Below are 13,861 nucleotides of genomic sequence, written 5' to 3' on the forward strand. Positions count from 1 at the left end.
TACTGTTTTCATTCAAAGTAAAAAGAAAATCCCAAATTGTGGGCTGACAGCAGAATACATATAGCAGGGGAGATCTTCCAATTGGGACACTACTTCTGGTGACAACCAGGGATTCTTTCACTGCTGGGCTTTCCTCTCACTTCCTATTTCGGCTATTGGACAGGAAGTGAAAGGAAATCTCCACAGATGGCAAAAGAATTACGGGGGTTAGAACCCTCCCTCTATCCAAAATGAAAAAAGTACACTTTCATCCAATTGGCATGACAGGAGACTCTCTATGGAACCGGGTCACACATTTCCGGGGCGGTTTGCACAGAGATCTTGTACATCTTTGGCTCCATTTTCGTTCCAAATTCAGACAAAAATTTAACCCTGATTCATCTCTGAGACGGAGAACAGGGACACACCGGAGCCCTGCTATGAGCCGCATCCATCAGAGGTGTGAACCCGGCCTCAAGTGGTTGTAAACCCCGACATATGCCCAGTGAAGTGACTGGCCTCAGGTGATAGAGAGATGAAACCAATCCTCCTAAGAAAGTTGTATCTGTTTATTTGCTGTCATCTCTACAAGGCCAACATCACTGGGTTCGGAGCTCCTCCCTGATTGGAGGGAAGAGACACACCCCCCTCCACACAGCAACAGCTGAGGCTGGCAATCAGCTGGAGCTATCTCCTGTCACCATTTTTCTCTTGGTGTCAGTAGTGACTGGTGCTGGTAGCAGAGGAAGGAAGCAGCAGACAGAAAAGACACTTGGATCTCTGGATTGAGACAAGTACACACTATAGGGATGCGTTTTGCTCATATTGCACGTCTGAGGTTTACAGACACATTAATGCTAATCAACACATCTTGTTCGAACATCCATATGACCGGGGTCGGTGTCACCATCACCAGCATGACACCAGCCTGACCTCCCCGGAAATCGTGCCCCCCCTTACAAGCACGTGAAACTTGTGTACTTTCAGTCAGCCTGATCCCGGTCAGATGACAGCCACCTCAGCAGCCCCTGATTGGTGGACAGCCGAGAGCCGTGCTGGGTGGGCGGTACTGTAGAGGATTGAGGCGCTTGTGATTGGAGCAGAGAGGTGAGGTGGGTGTGGCGGGGCGGTGAGTGCGGACACTTCCGGAGTGTAGTCCGGGGGAGAAGTGTGTATGGGCCGGGCCGGGTGATCGCAGACATGGAAGAGTCCGGAGAGCGGAGCCCACTATTGGGCGGACGATCAGAGTCGTCTCCTCCATCCGTGTTCTCTGGCCGCCGCCTGGCCTGTGCCGCCGTACTGCTGTCTGAGCTGCTGGAGAGGGTGGCCTTCTATGGGATCACCTCCAACCTACTGCTCTTCCTCAATGGACCCATCTACAACTGGGAGGGCACCGATGCCAGCCAGGCGCTGCTGCTCTTCATGGGGGTCACCTACCTGGTGTCCCCTTTCGGGGGGTGGCTGGCAGACGCGCTGATCGGCCGCTTCAGGACCATCCTGCTGAGTATGGTGCTCTATATGCTGGGCATGCTGATCTTCCCTCTCATCACCTACCACACCACCCAATCCGCCTTCTGCGGGGACTTACCTCTGGTCATTGTGGACAACTGCACCACCGCCAACGCCTCTGCCATCAATGGCTCGTACGTGCCGTGCCCAGTCCAGGGACTCCGCTACTGTGCCGTCCCCGTCTTCGTAGGACTGATCGTCGTAGCGATCGGAGTCGGATCCGTCAAGGCCAACATCACCCCGTTCGGAGCCGATCAGGTACTCCCCTCCTGGGGGCAGATTTTTCTCTGGGGGGGAGTAGATCTCTGGGGGGGGGGGAGGGTAGATCTCTCTCTGGGGAGGGCAGATCTCTCTCTGAGGGGGCAGGACCGAGCACTACAATTGTCATGTCCACACCCCCCCCATATATAGATATTACATTATATTACGTATACTGATCTTCTGCCTTCAGGTCACTTAAACCCTCCCCACTACTGGCCCTTTAAATTCCTGTGATGCTGGGGACTTCTAGGCAGGGCTTATTGTATACTCTCTGTGATTGGCACAGACTGATGACAGTTGGGTGTCCCGCCTACAAGCTCCCAGTCAACTGGCCATGACTGCTCATCACTGATATGGGGGCACCAAGTCACCCCACCCCCACAGAACAGCCTATTGCATTAGTGTATGCACCGCAAAGCACAGACACACATGTACGTGCATGTATATTATGGATACCATTTCTTTACTGCTCAGTACCGATGCCCATTTGTGGTGTGATTTGAGCCTGCGCAAATATGAATGGGCTCCAATTGCTCTGCAAATATTCAAATGCAATGCAATTCCTGTCTAAAATCGCATGCGGTTTCCCAGCACCGTTCCTGTGTAAGCCCATTCTTCACCATGAGAAGCCTGGGTTCAAACAGGAGTGGCGTGGGAAACCGCGTGCGATTCAGACAGGAATCACATTGCATTCCTGTTCAAATTGCATGTGAGTTTTAACAGTGCAATTTGAGCCCGTTCATTTTGTATCACCCCACAAAGGTATCTGTTTTGGGTATCTGAGCATTTGTAGCAGTACTTGTGCAAATAGTTGGTATCTGCATCAATTAGGTGTGTGTGTGTGTGGAGCTGCACGATTAATAGTTAAAAAAAAAAAAAAAAAACGCAATCTCGATTCACCCCCTTTTTGACAATCTTTTCCGCTAAACGTAGGCGATTTATTCTTTCATATAAACAAGTGGAGAGATTATCTGCTCATTCAGCTGTCAAAAGAAAACATCCCAGGCAATCTGCCAAGTGTACAACTTGAAACATTGTAACTAAACTTCTTAGATCAAAGGGAAAGAACTTCTTGTGTAAACAAATAATGTGGGCAGTCTGCCAAGCTTTCAACCACCTGTAAATGCAGGAAGTTTAACCACTTAAAGTCTAGATCTTTTTCTGACACTTCTTTCTTAAAGTGGAGGGCCACCCTGAAAAACAAAAATACATTAAAATTTAGCAAAAAATCAGAAAGGGAAAAAAAAATGAAAAATATATATATATTTTTAAACTTACCAGAAATGCCTGTTGCTAGGCATATCATCCTAATCTGCATCTTCCTCCTCCGCGGTGATCTTCGGTCTTCTCTCCTCTGTGCGGCTTCTTCTGGGTAATGGGACACTGTGTGTCCCAGAACACAGCACTGCGTGACTCGCACATGCGCAGTAGGAAACGGGCAGTGAAGCCGAAAGGCACCACTGCTTGTTTCCCTTAGTTAAAATGGTGGCTCCGAGAGCTGAGGGACGGGTCAGCCTCGGGCGGCCGACATCGCGGGCGCCCTGGACAGGTAAGTCTGCTTATTCAGTCAGCAGCTACAGTGTTTGCAGCTGCTGACTTTTTTTTTTTTTTTTTTTTAAATCGGCCCTCTTCTTTAAGTTTAAATCAATATTTTTTGCTAAAAAATTACTTGGAGCCCCCAAACGTTTTATTTATATGATAGAGATATTATATATATATATCTCTAATACAAATCGTGTCAGTTAGTATGGAAGTGGACAATGTCGATTAGACAGTTAACGTGGAACTAAATCCATCGATTTAACAGCTTAAAAAAAAGTTTAATTCCCGGTGTCACGTCACATTTTGCTGGAATGCGAATGCGCGACTCTGCCATATGCGTTCCAACACTGTTGTAAGATGACTTTGCCGCAAGGCCCCTCGCTTCGCTCGGCATAATTATAATCTAACCCTATGTCCACTTGGATATTGGGGCTTCAACCTGGACTCTGGTGTGGCCACAAAATTCTACGAAAGCGCAGATCACCACAGTGTTGGAACACGCATGGTGGTGTCACGCATGCGCAGTCCATCGGGTAGCCAAATGTGATGGGTCGTCATATGTGACGAAACACAGGCATGAAAAAATTACTGTCACCTTTGTTTGTTCTCTCAACCAAACTGTCAAAACATCATCTGTAACTACTACATCTGTCCCCCGCCGGCTCTAACACTGAGAACTGAGCATACAAACACCGCCGATCGTTCATTTCTTAGACCTCCCTGAGCAGAGTGCTGCTGACTATTGGTCACCGGCTCTCTGCTCTGCCCTCCTCCTCTCCCATTTGAGCGCTGGGCTGTGCAGGGGGCAGGAACAGCTGGCTCAGGCTCTCAGTGGCTCACTGTGCCAGTCCAGACTTGTGGGTGGAATCCAACTCTATTGTTGCGATCTTGCCCGAATCTGGACCAGCTCTGTGACGTGAGCTGACTTCAGCCTGGTGTCTGCTAAAAACAGGTCACAGTTTAGAACAAACCACTTCTGCGATTCACAGGAGAAGTGCAGACAAACAAGCTTTGACTGTACTTTTCTAAATGCAGGACGAATGATCTGGGAAGTAGACAAACTTCCCCCCCCCCCCCCTCTTAAGTGGCAAACCTGCCTCTAACTGGAGGCAGTCAGCTTGTGCAAATTGCGGGTGGCTACAGTCATACAGGGCCATTTGTGCCTCCCTAAATGCAGACTGCCCAGACGTTGCTCCAGCAGAAAAAAAATATGGCTGCATTGTACACTATATAGTAGAGCTAGACGAATCTGGCTAAAATAAGAATCACTATTTTTTTTTGCTTAGAAGATAGATCATGATTCTCGTGGCGTAACAACATCTTTCACATTGAAACAAAAAAAATGTACTAACTTTTTACTGGGGCTTTTTTTTTTCCCAAAAAATTGCATTTGAAAGACTGCTGGGCAAATACAGTGTGTGTTTTGAGGGTTCCAAGTAACTTTCTAGCAAAAAATATTGATTTTAACTTTAAAGTGGGGTGCCCCCTATAAAAAAAAATAAATAAATAAAAATAATTAAGTCATAAGGTACAAATACTGCAGCTGCTGACTTTTAATAATCGGCACTTACCTGTCCCAGGGTCCAGCGATGCGGGGGAACAAAGCCCCCCCCTCGTTCCCCTCTCCACTTGCGGCGCCGTCATTCTTACTGTGGGCACCCATTGCGCATGCGACGCAGGGTGCAGTGATACGCCGCACAGTCATCTGGGACACGTGACAGGTCCCAGATGACTGCGGCACGAGGGGAAGTGATGTCACCAGCCCGGACAAGGAAGAAGGCAGATTACGAGGGACCCCTTAGCAACAGGTATTTTTAAATCATTTTTTCATTTTGGTATTTGGTGGTTTTGACAAAGGAGGATTGTACCCTCTGAAACGCATTAACGCCCCTATCATTTCCCACTACCACCAGCATCACATAGGGATTGCCACCAGGCAGTGTACAGTGCTGCAGTATGCCGGGTTCTGGCGGCTTTTTAACAGCTGTCAAAATAGTTTTCTACACATGCCGGTTTGAGATTCCAAAACTGCTGCATTCCAACACTTGTTGGTATCCCTGTGCTGATGTCAGGAGTTTTTTAAATGGAAGTGTGCTATATTTTTGTTGTGCTAATTAGCAGGGTTATACTGATACCGGCTCCTTCCTCTTCTAAATGCACAGAGTCAGTGGTCACTGACTGTCCATTCATAAATGAGCACCGTTTACGAATGGAGAGTTGCCTCTGTCTGTTGGTGGGATTTTTTTTTTTGGAGGGGGAAGTGGACAGTCAGTGTGTATGTATGTAAGTTTGGGCCGATACGTATTCTTCTACATATTTTTATTAAAATAAATTGCAATAAGCATTTTTATTTATTCAAAAAATGCACTGATTACTGTGTAAATGTGACTGGCACTGAAGTGGTTAACCAGGAGGGGGGCGCTGCAGGGGTTAAGTGTGTCCTAGGGATGTGTGGGGGGTGGGCTAGCAGTGACACGACACTGATCACTGCTCCCGATTACAGGGAGCTGTGATCAGTGTACTGTCACTAGGCAGAACGGGCAAATGCTTGTTTACATTAGAATTTCCCCGTTCTTCCTCTCCGTGAGACGATCGCGGGTGTCCCTGCAGACATAGAGTTCCACCCACGGAGCCCGCATGCGTGCCTGCTATGCAAGCCTCGCGAGATCACGTACATTAATGTGATTTTGCGCAGCTGAGCCAACCTGCCGCAATAAAAACTGCAGCGGCTGGTCCGTAAGCGGTTAAAGCGGTAGTAAACCCGCAATTTTTTTTATTTTTTTTTAAACCTGCAAAGCAAAAGGCATAATGAGCTAGTATGCACCGCATACTAGCTCATTATGAAATACTTACCTTAGAACGAGGCCCTGACATCTGGCCCGATCCACGCCGAGGGAGCTGACATGCTCCCTCGGCGTTTCTTCCGGTTATCCCGGCTCCGGCGCTGTGAGTGGCCGGGGCCGCGATATCGTCACTCCCGCGCATGCGCGCGGGAGATTTCATTCCGGCCGGCCACTGCCGGATTTTCAGGCCAAGAATCCCCTTGTGCGAATGCGTCACTGCAGTCAGCGCCGCGTACCGAGGGGAATATCTCCTAAACCGTACAGGTTTAGGAGATATTTTTTTTACCTACAGGTAAACCTTATTATAGGCTTTCCTGTAGGTAAAAGTTAAAAATTCGAGTATACAACCACTTTAAAGGATAAGTTATGAATGCACTGGGATCTTCTCCACCTGCTAGCTGCCAAAATTTTGAAATAACGTGGCTGTGCGAGGCTCCACCCACCGGGCCAAGTCATGCCGCGTACACACGTCCGGGCTTTCCGGCAGAAAAGGTCAGACAGTCTGTATTTATTTATTTATTTTTTCCTGGCAAGGAGAATGTATCCTTTTCAAAGTCTTTGCAATTTTACATTGAGAAACATTATTCTGAAATTTTTCAACTCTTTTTAGATGCAGCTTTTCATAGATTAATGAACCTGTGCCCATCTTTACTGACCTGTTGATAATTGCCCGTATTAGTTGCCCAATGTTCTTCCAGCTCTTCCTTGTCAGTACTCAGTACCACTTACTTTGCAAGCTTTTTGTTGCCCTGTTCCATCTTTTTTTTGTTTTCTCAGTTTAAAGGGGTTGTAAAGGTAAAAGTTTTTCACCTTTTTAATGCATTAAGGTGAAAAAATATCTGACAGTACTGGCCCCCCCGTTTATACTTACCTGACCCCTCAAAAGTCCCACGCTCGTTTCCGACATCCTCTTCGCCGATCAGCCTGGTCGCTGATTGGTTACAGTGGATGGATTGAAAGCAGCGCAGCCCTTGGCTGGCGCTGCTGTCAATCACATCCAATGATGCGGGGGGCGGGGCAGAGTGATACAGCGAGCGGCTATAGCCACCGGCTGTGTCACGGGAGCGTGCCCGCAAGGACTCCACAACTTCATGTGACCTCCCTCGCATGATGTGGAGTGCTTGCGGGCGCACTCCCGTGATACAGCCGGTGTCTATTGCCGCTCGCTGCTGAGGGACCCCAGAAGACCAGGTTCAGGGTAAAACGAGCTGCACAGTGGAGGTAAGTATGACATGTTTGTTGTTTTAAATAAAAATAAAAGCATTTGATATAGTTTCTATTGTGACTAAAATATGGATTTATGAAATTTGTAAACCATTGCATTCTGTTTTTTTTATGTAGACTTTACATAGCATCCTGATCCTTTTCGGAATTGGGGTTGTATATGTACATTGTATAGTAAGGGGGAAAATAGTATTTTGATCCCTGGCTGATTTTGTAGGTTTGCCCACTGACAAATGATTTGTCTATAATTTTAATGGTAGATTTATTTTAATAGTGAGAGACAGAATAACAACAAAAATATCCAGAAAAACGCATTTCAAAAAAAGTTATAAATTGATTTGCTTTTTAATGAGTGAAATAAGCAGTTGGTCCCTTCGCAAAACATGACTTTGTACTTGGTGGCAAAACCCTTGTTGGCACTCAGAGGTCAGAGGTTTCTTGTAGTTGGCCACCAGGTTTGCACATATCTCAGGAGGGATTTTCTCCCACTCCTCTTTGCAGATGCTTTGCAGTTAAGGTTTGGAGGCTGACGTTTGGTAACCTTCAGCTCCACTTGAGGTTTTTCTGGATATTTTTGTTATTCTGTCTCTCACTGTTTAAAATAAACCTACCTTTTAAAATTATAGCCTGATCATTTTTGTCAGTGGGCAAACTTAGACTGCTTTCACACCAAGCCACCCATAGCGTCGGCGGTAAAAAAGAGCGGCGTTTTACCGTCGGATTTGCAGAGCATTTCGGCCACTAGCGGGGAGCATTTACCCCCCCCCCCCTGCTAGCGGCCGAGAGAGGGTTAAAACCACCCGAAAGAGCGGCGTTTTGCCAGCAGTAATGCAGCGCTGCACCATTGATTTCAATGGGGAGCATCGGTGGAGGAGCTCCTTCACCGCTCCAAAGAAGATGCTGGCAGGACTTTTCCTGACGCTCCCTGCCAGCGCACCGCTCCAGTGTGAAAGCCCTCGGGCTTTCACACTGGAGACAATGGTGCAGCAGTTTGATGCTATAGCGCCTGCGACACTCCCTCGGTGTGAAAAGGGGTCTTAGTCAGCAGGGGATCAAATACGTTTTTTTTTTTCCCCTCAATAAATTGTCACATAACATTTTTTTAATTTTGTTGTCTGCTGTCCATCCATACACGCCTCTCTCCTCTTCCTCCTTGCTACAGTATACAAAACCATGGTAATGATTTACATTTTGGAACGATTAACTTGTAACTTTGATGCAAGTGCTAGATTATTTAGGTGCATGTTATCGGAAATAATAGAAACTGTCACTTCTTAAAGAGGAAATAAACCCTGATGGGTTTACTTCCTCTTTGTCTCCCTGCAATGGTAAAGCAGGGAGATGTCACCGCTGTCCCCTGTAGCACGATGCGTCCATCTTCTTCCGGGTATCGCTGCTCCGGCCACTCACATCGCCGAGCAGCCCACACATGCGCACGGGAGCCGCCACTAATGGCATATCGCCGTTTAGCAGAGGCATGCCCTGTGCGCCGCTGTCTACGGCGCATGCGCTGTAGACAGCGGTGCCTGTCTTTTTGTAAATATCTCCTAAATCGTGTAGGTTTAGGAGATATTTCTTGGACCTAAAGGTAAGCCTTAATCTAGGTTTACCTGTAGGTCAAAGTGGTTTGTAAGGGTTTACAACCACTTTAACGTTTTAAAGTGATTTGGTGTGGCTGGCACAACAACACTTAATGTAAATCTTGTGTAGTGGCTGGTTTACAAATGATGTAATTGTTAATCCACCTAAAGCTTTTTAAACGTGGATTAATATTACATATTTTTAAGATCTGTATCCAGCTGATCTTTCACAGGTATGAAAAGCATTACAGAGCTGTACATTACCCCCCCCCCCCCCCTCCCAGTAGTCATGTCTGATACCCTGGAATTGTCATACATGCAATGTCTCCTCCTGTTTCCCTGATATGTTTCATACAGTAGCAATTTGCTGCTGCTAACTCATGCTTGATATTGAAAGGGTCTTTCCCATCCCGCGGGTGGGGGATGTACTAAGTACCTTTCATTTCCTCCATAGGAAGCACCGTGTCAAATTTCCCCAATCTGCATAGTGTATGGACTTTAGATTTGGATTATTTACAAATCATCCTCCTTTTAATTTTTGTAGGTAGATGAGGATATTTTATAGTTATTATTGCCCTAAACAGAAATAAAATAAACTTGTGCCGTGCTGTGTCTACCTCTGTGTAAATACTATTCACAGATGTGCCCATACGTAAAGTGCAAATGCTAATTTTTAAGTGTGTGTGTGTGTGTGTGTGTGTGTGTGTGTGTGTGTGTGTGTGTGTCTAATATAAATATGTATAGATAGAGTATCCAGGGCTAAAAAACGAAATCCACAGTGATTTTCAGTGATTCCACGCATTAGCTCCCCCGTGTGTCTGCGCTCACCAAATTTGGACTGCACACCTAAGTTTGGTCAAAATTTGCAGTAGAACCAACACTGGGTTCAGGGATAGTGGACTCTGTGGAGCGTCAATCCCTTCACTGTGGGTGTCCTTGGTGAGTATATACAAAGAAAGGCTCAATAGTGTGATAAGGTTTTAAATTCTGGTTTATTAAAACAATTTATTTTGATCTCTATATCGTAATCACATCTTAGAGGTGGCTACCAGCACACCATTCTATACATAGCATGGAAAACCGAACGATTGCAATCCGACAATCCGATAGGTATGTTTTTATTATGCCTCTAGCCGCCTCGCTGAGAGATTAGCATCTCTGCTGGCTTCTCCTCCATCCTAGCCCCTCTCCAATGCGTATTTGACACAGGGCTTGTCACGTGTCTTCATCAGGGTGATTCTATTGGACGGCTGAAGTTACTAGAATATATAGTGGCCCACGCCATTTTGTTGTGGGGCCTACAATACACCTATACTCCCTCTCCACCAGCTATTACTGTACTGACTAGTGTTGTAATATGAGTACATATTATTTCCAGGATGAGAAGAGAGACATTAAATATTACTTATCGGGTATGAGGTCATGGTTTTGTACATCTTAATTTATTCTATCTAAAGAACACTACTTAATTTAATATAAACAATATACATACAGATGTTAATTAAAAAAACATTCCTTATCCCAAATGCGCCTGGCATCCCAACCAAAAAGTAGGACCATAATAAATATGGGATTAGAGGCACGGAAATTAAAAAATAGAAATAAATACCATAAACCTAATAAATCATCAATAATCCCATATAACAATAGTATTTTAATGAGGGATAAACAGGTTACACAATATTACAATTTTAGTTCATATGATTTAAACACATAGTTCACAGCTTTAATTTCAATAAAATTAAATCTGAAATCATATATAAGCAACTCTTGTACATCTAAACCCCCACTTTACATAGACACTGTATATACACCCACTAGAAGTATGACACCACAGTATTGACATCAAGGGCTCCCATCCTGAATGCCATACATATGTTGGCAACCTCTTAAATAAATTCTACTAGCTGAAATATATAGTCCAACCAAAATGTATACATGCCAGGGTGCATTGAATGCAAAATAACTAATAGATGTAATATCAAGACGTACACTGCATCCCTATGTAACCAAGAGAACAATAAACAAATTTCCAATGGAAAGTTAGACAAATCTACACAAAAATATTTTTGGTACAATAAATATTATTTACAGATAAAAGGCACTGCAATGGGTGCAAAGTTTGCATTTAGCGTCGCCAACCTGTACATGGCTAAATGGGAGGAGGCGGGTGTTTTGTCGTGTCCATATCCAAGAATTGTGCTGTACAAACGATTTATCGACAATTTTATAATCTTCTGGAATGGCATCATAAGTGATGTGGAGAATTTATTCCCATTGTTGAATCTTAATGACCGGAATATTCATCTCGCATGGGAAGCCAATGAAAATCGAATACATTTCTTGGATCTGAAGATAAATAACACTATATACAAGGTTTGGAAACGCAAACCTATTTTAAAGATACGGATCGCAACTCGTACATTCCCACAACGAGTTGCAATCACAAACCATGGAAGGTTAACATCCCGAGAGGGCAGCATATGAGGATTAAAATAAATTGTACTAGGGTTGCTGATTTTGATGAACAAATGGATACATTTTGCCACAATTTCAAGGAATGCCTGTGTAACTCACATCAAAGTCGGACCAAAGTAGTGCAGGGACTACTTTTTGAAGTTGGCACGACTTGAATTCGTACTAATATGAGTGGTAGTCATTGGAAATCATGGGGAACAACTTGTCATGACTTTGCAGTCCCAAGTTGTAAGCCAGGTGTGAAAGGGGCCTAACACAGTTTATGGTAGTTTGTCTGGTGCTAACAGCTGAAAACGTTTAAGTCGCCTTATACATGAGTTGTCTGCCTGTTTGGACTGTTGTCCCATGTACACACGACCAGACTTTCTGTCAGAAAGAGACGGAATCATTTCATCAGATATTCCGATCGTGTGTGGGCTTCAGCTGACTTAAAAAAAAAAAAAAAAAAAAAAAAGTCTTTGACGGACCTAGAAATAGAACATGTTTTAAATCTTTCCGACGGAATCAATTCCCATCGGGAAAACCGCTCATCTGTATGCTGGTCCGATGGACTAAATATGACGCAAGGGCAGCCATTGTCTGCTGGCTATTGCACTTCCTTTTTTAGTCCTGTTGTACGTCATCGTGTTCGAACTTGACAGACTTTGGTGTGATCATGTGTAGGCTAGTCCATTTGGTCGGAACTCCATTGTAAACTCCGTCAGAGTTTATTCTGATGGAAAGTCTGGTCGTGTGTATGCGGCATTAGTTGATTGTATTGGTAGCTCGCAAGAACACTACCATGAATAGAATTCAATGATGCGTTTACAATGGAGCTGATACGTGCAACATACACCAGCGAGCACAGGCTATTCCCACCCTAACTTGCTGCTGCTCAGGTTCATGAACCCTAAAGAGCTGTTTTTGTGCCTTGAATTATGAATTTTATAGAGCATAGAGTTTTTAGGTAGTATTATATGATTTTGTCTCCTATAGGCATGAATTTGAATACATATGCTCCACAACTCGTTGTTTCACACAGGGGAAACCTCCCAGGAAATGGCTAAATACACTCAAAAAATATGTTTAAAGGCTTACACAGCTTTCCCTAAAATGTTACACCCATGTAACATACATGCATACATACATACATTATATGTGTTTGGATCCTATTGACACTTCCTGTAACCCAATATTTTTTTTTTTTTTATAAATTCTTTATTTTTTCATCTTTTCTTTCCATAGATTTCACATTACATTTCGTTATACATCTACAACTTCTTTAACAGCTATAAAAATCTCTTATAATATTTCAATCCATACCTCAATTCCACGTCATCCTCCCCCCATCCCTCACCCTTCCCTCCCAGAAAAATAAATAAATAAATATACAAACTAAAAAAAAAAAAAAAAAAAAAATTGGAATTTTCACTATAATCCCCCCCCACCACACCCCGCCTGCTCTATCATATTTCAAATGTTTTACATCATACTTTCTCTGTAATTTAGATATGGAGCCCAAATCTTCTGATATTTCTCATCTTGATCTCTCATTGTCATTGTTAAATTTTCCATTTGTTGGATTTCTGCAATTCTCTGAAACCACTGTGCTCTAGCTGGAGGGCTGCTTTTTTTCCACAGAACCGGAATACATGCCCTTGCTGCTATCAATAAATGTCTCAGCAAAGAATTTTTGAATCTTTCTATTGCCATTGGGATGTCCAGCAGCAGAAAAGTTGCCGGTTTATCTCCCAGGTCAATTCCTGTAATCCTTACAATAGTATCGGCTACCATCTCCCAGAACACTCTAATTTTTGGACATTCCCAAAATATATGTAATAGTGTTCCCTCTGCTCCATGACATCTCCAACATGTCTCTATCTGGGGGTAAATTTGATGTAACACTTTTGGTGTTCTATACCACCTAGTAAGGATCTTATATCCCCCTTCTTGATATCTGCTTGCCATCGAGGCCTTTTGATTAAACAGCAACATCTTATCCTTTTGTTCTGGGGAAAACGTAGTCCCTAAGGCCGCGTACACACGCGGGGACTGTTCGCCCAACTTTGTCCGCTGAACAGTGTTTCGGCAAACAGTCCGCTCGTGTGTGGGCTTTCAGCGGACAGTTTCAGCGAACAGTCCGCTGAACAAGGTTTTTCGGAAATTCCGAAAAACTGTCTGCTGAAACTTTCAGCGAACAGTCCCCTCGTGTGTAGGCTTGTTCGTCAAACTAAGTTCCGCGCATGCTCAGAAAGGATTTACACGCCGAAAGTTATAATGCAGTGTATAGGACGTCGTATTTTTCGTCCCGTCGTACGTGCCGTTCACGTCATCGCGCACGGTTTCAGCAAACTGTTCGTTCGTCGTGTGTGGCCATGTCCGTCCATGCTAATTTTGAGCGGACTGTTTGCCGAAACTGTTTGACGGACAAAGTTGGGCGAACAGTCCCCGCGTGTGTACGCGGCC

At 44.5% G+C, this 13,861-nt stretch overlaps 1 protein-coding gene across 2 annotated transcripts in view; it reads left to right on the forward strand.

The window, feature by feature from the left end:
- Positions 1-1,112: 1,112 nt before the first annotated feature.
- The window catches only part of SLC15A4 (solute carrier family 15 member 4), a 67,267-nt gene continuing 54,518 nt past the window's right edge, over positions 1,113-13,861 (forward strand). The window contains exon 1 of one of the 2 annotated variants that reach the window (XM_077461818.1): positions 1,113-1,746. In XM_077461818.1, the coding sequence (XP_077317944.1) occupies positions 1,180-1,746 (567 nt within the window). In that variant the 5' untranslated portion in view covers positions 1,113-1,179. The remainder of the gene's footprint in view (positions 1,747-13,861) is intronic. The other variant, XM_077461817.1, reaches the window with a different exon arrangement.

Source organism: Lithobates pipiens, unplaced genomic scaffold (genome assembly GCF_037356315.1).
Source record: "Lithobates pipiens isolate NorthernLeopardFrog02 unplaced genomic scaffold, aLitPip1_a1.2 Scaffold_3, whole genome shotgun sequence".
NCBI classification, from domain to species: Eukaryota; Metazoa; Chordata; class Amphibia; order Anura; family Ranidae; genus Lithobates; species Lithobates pipiens.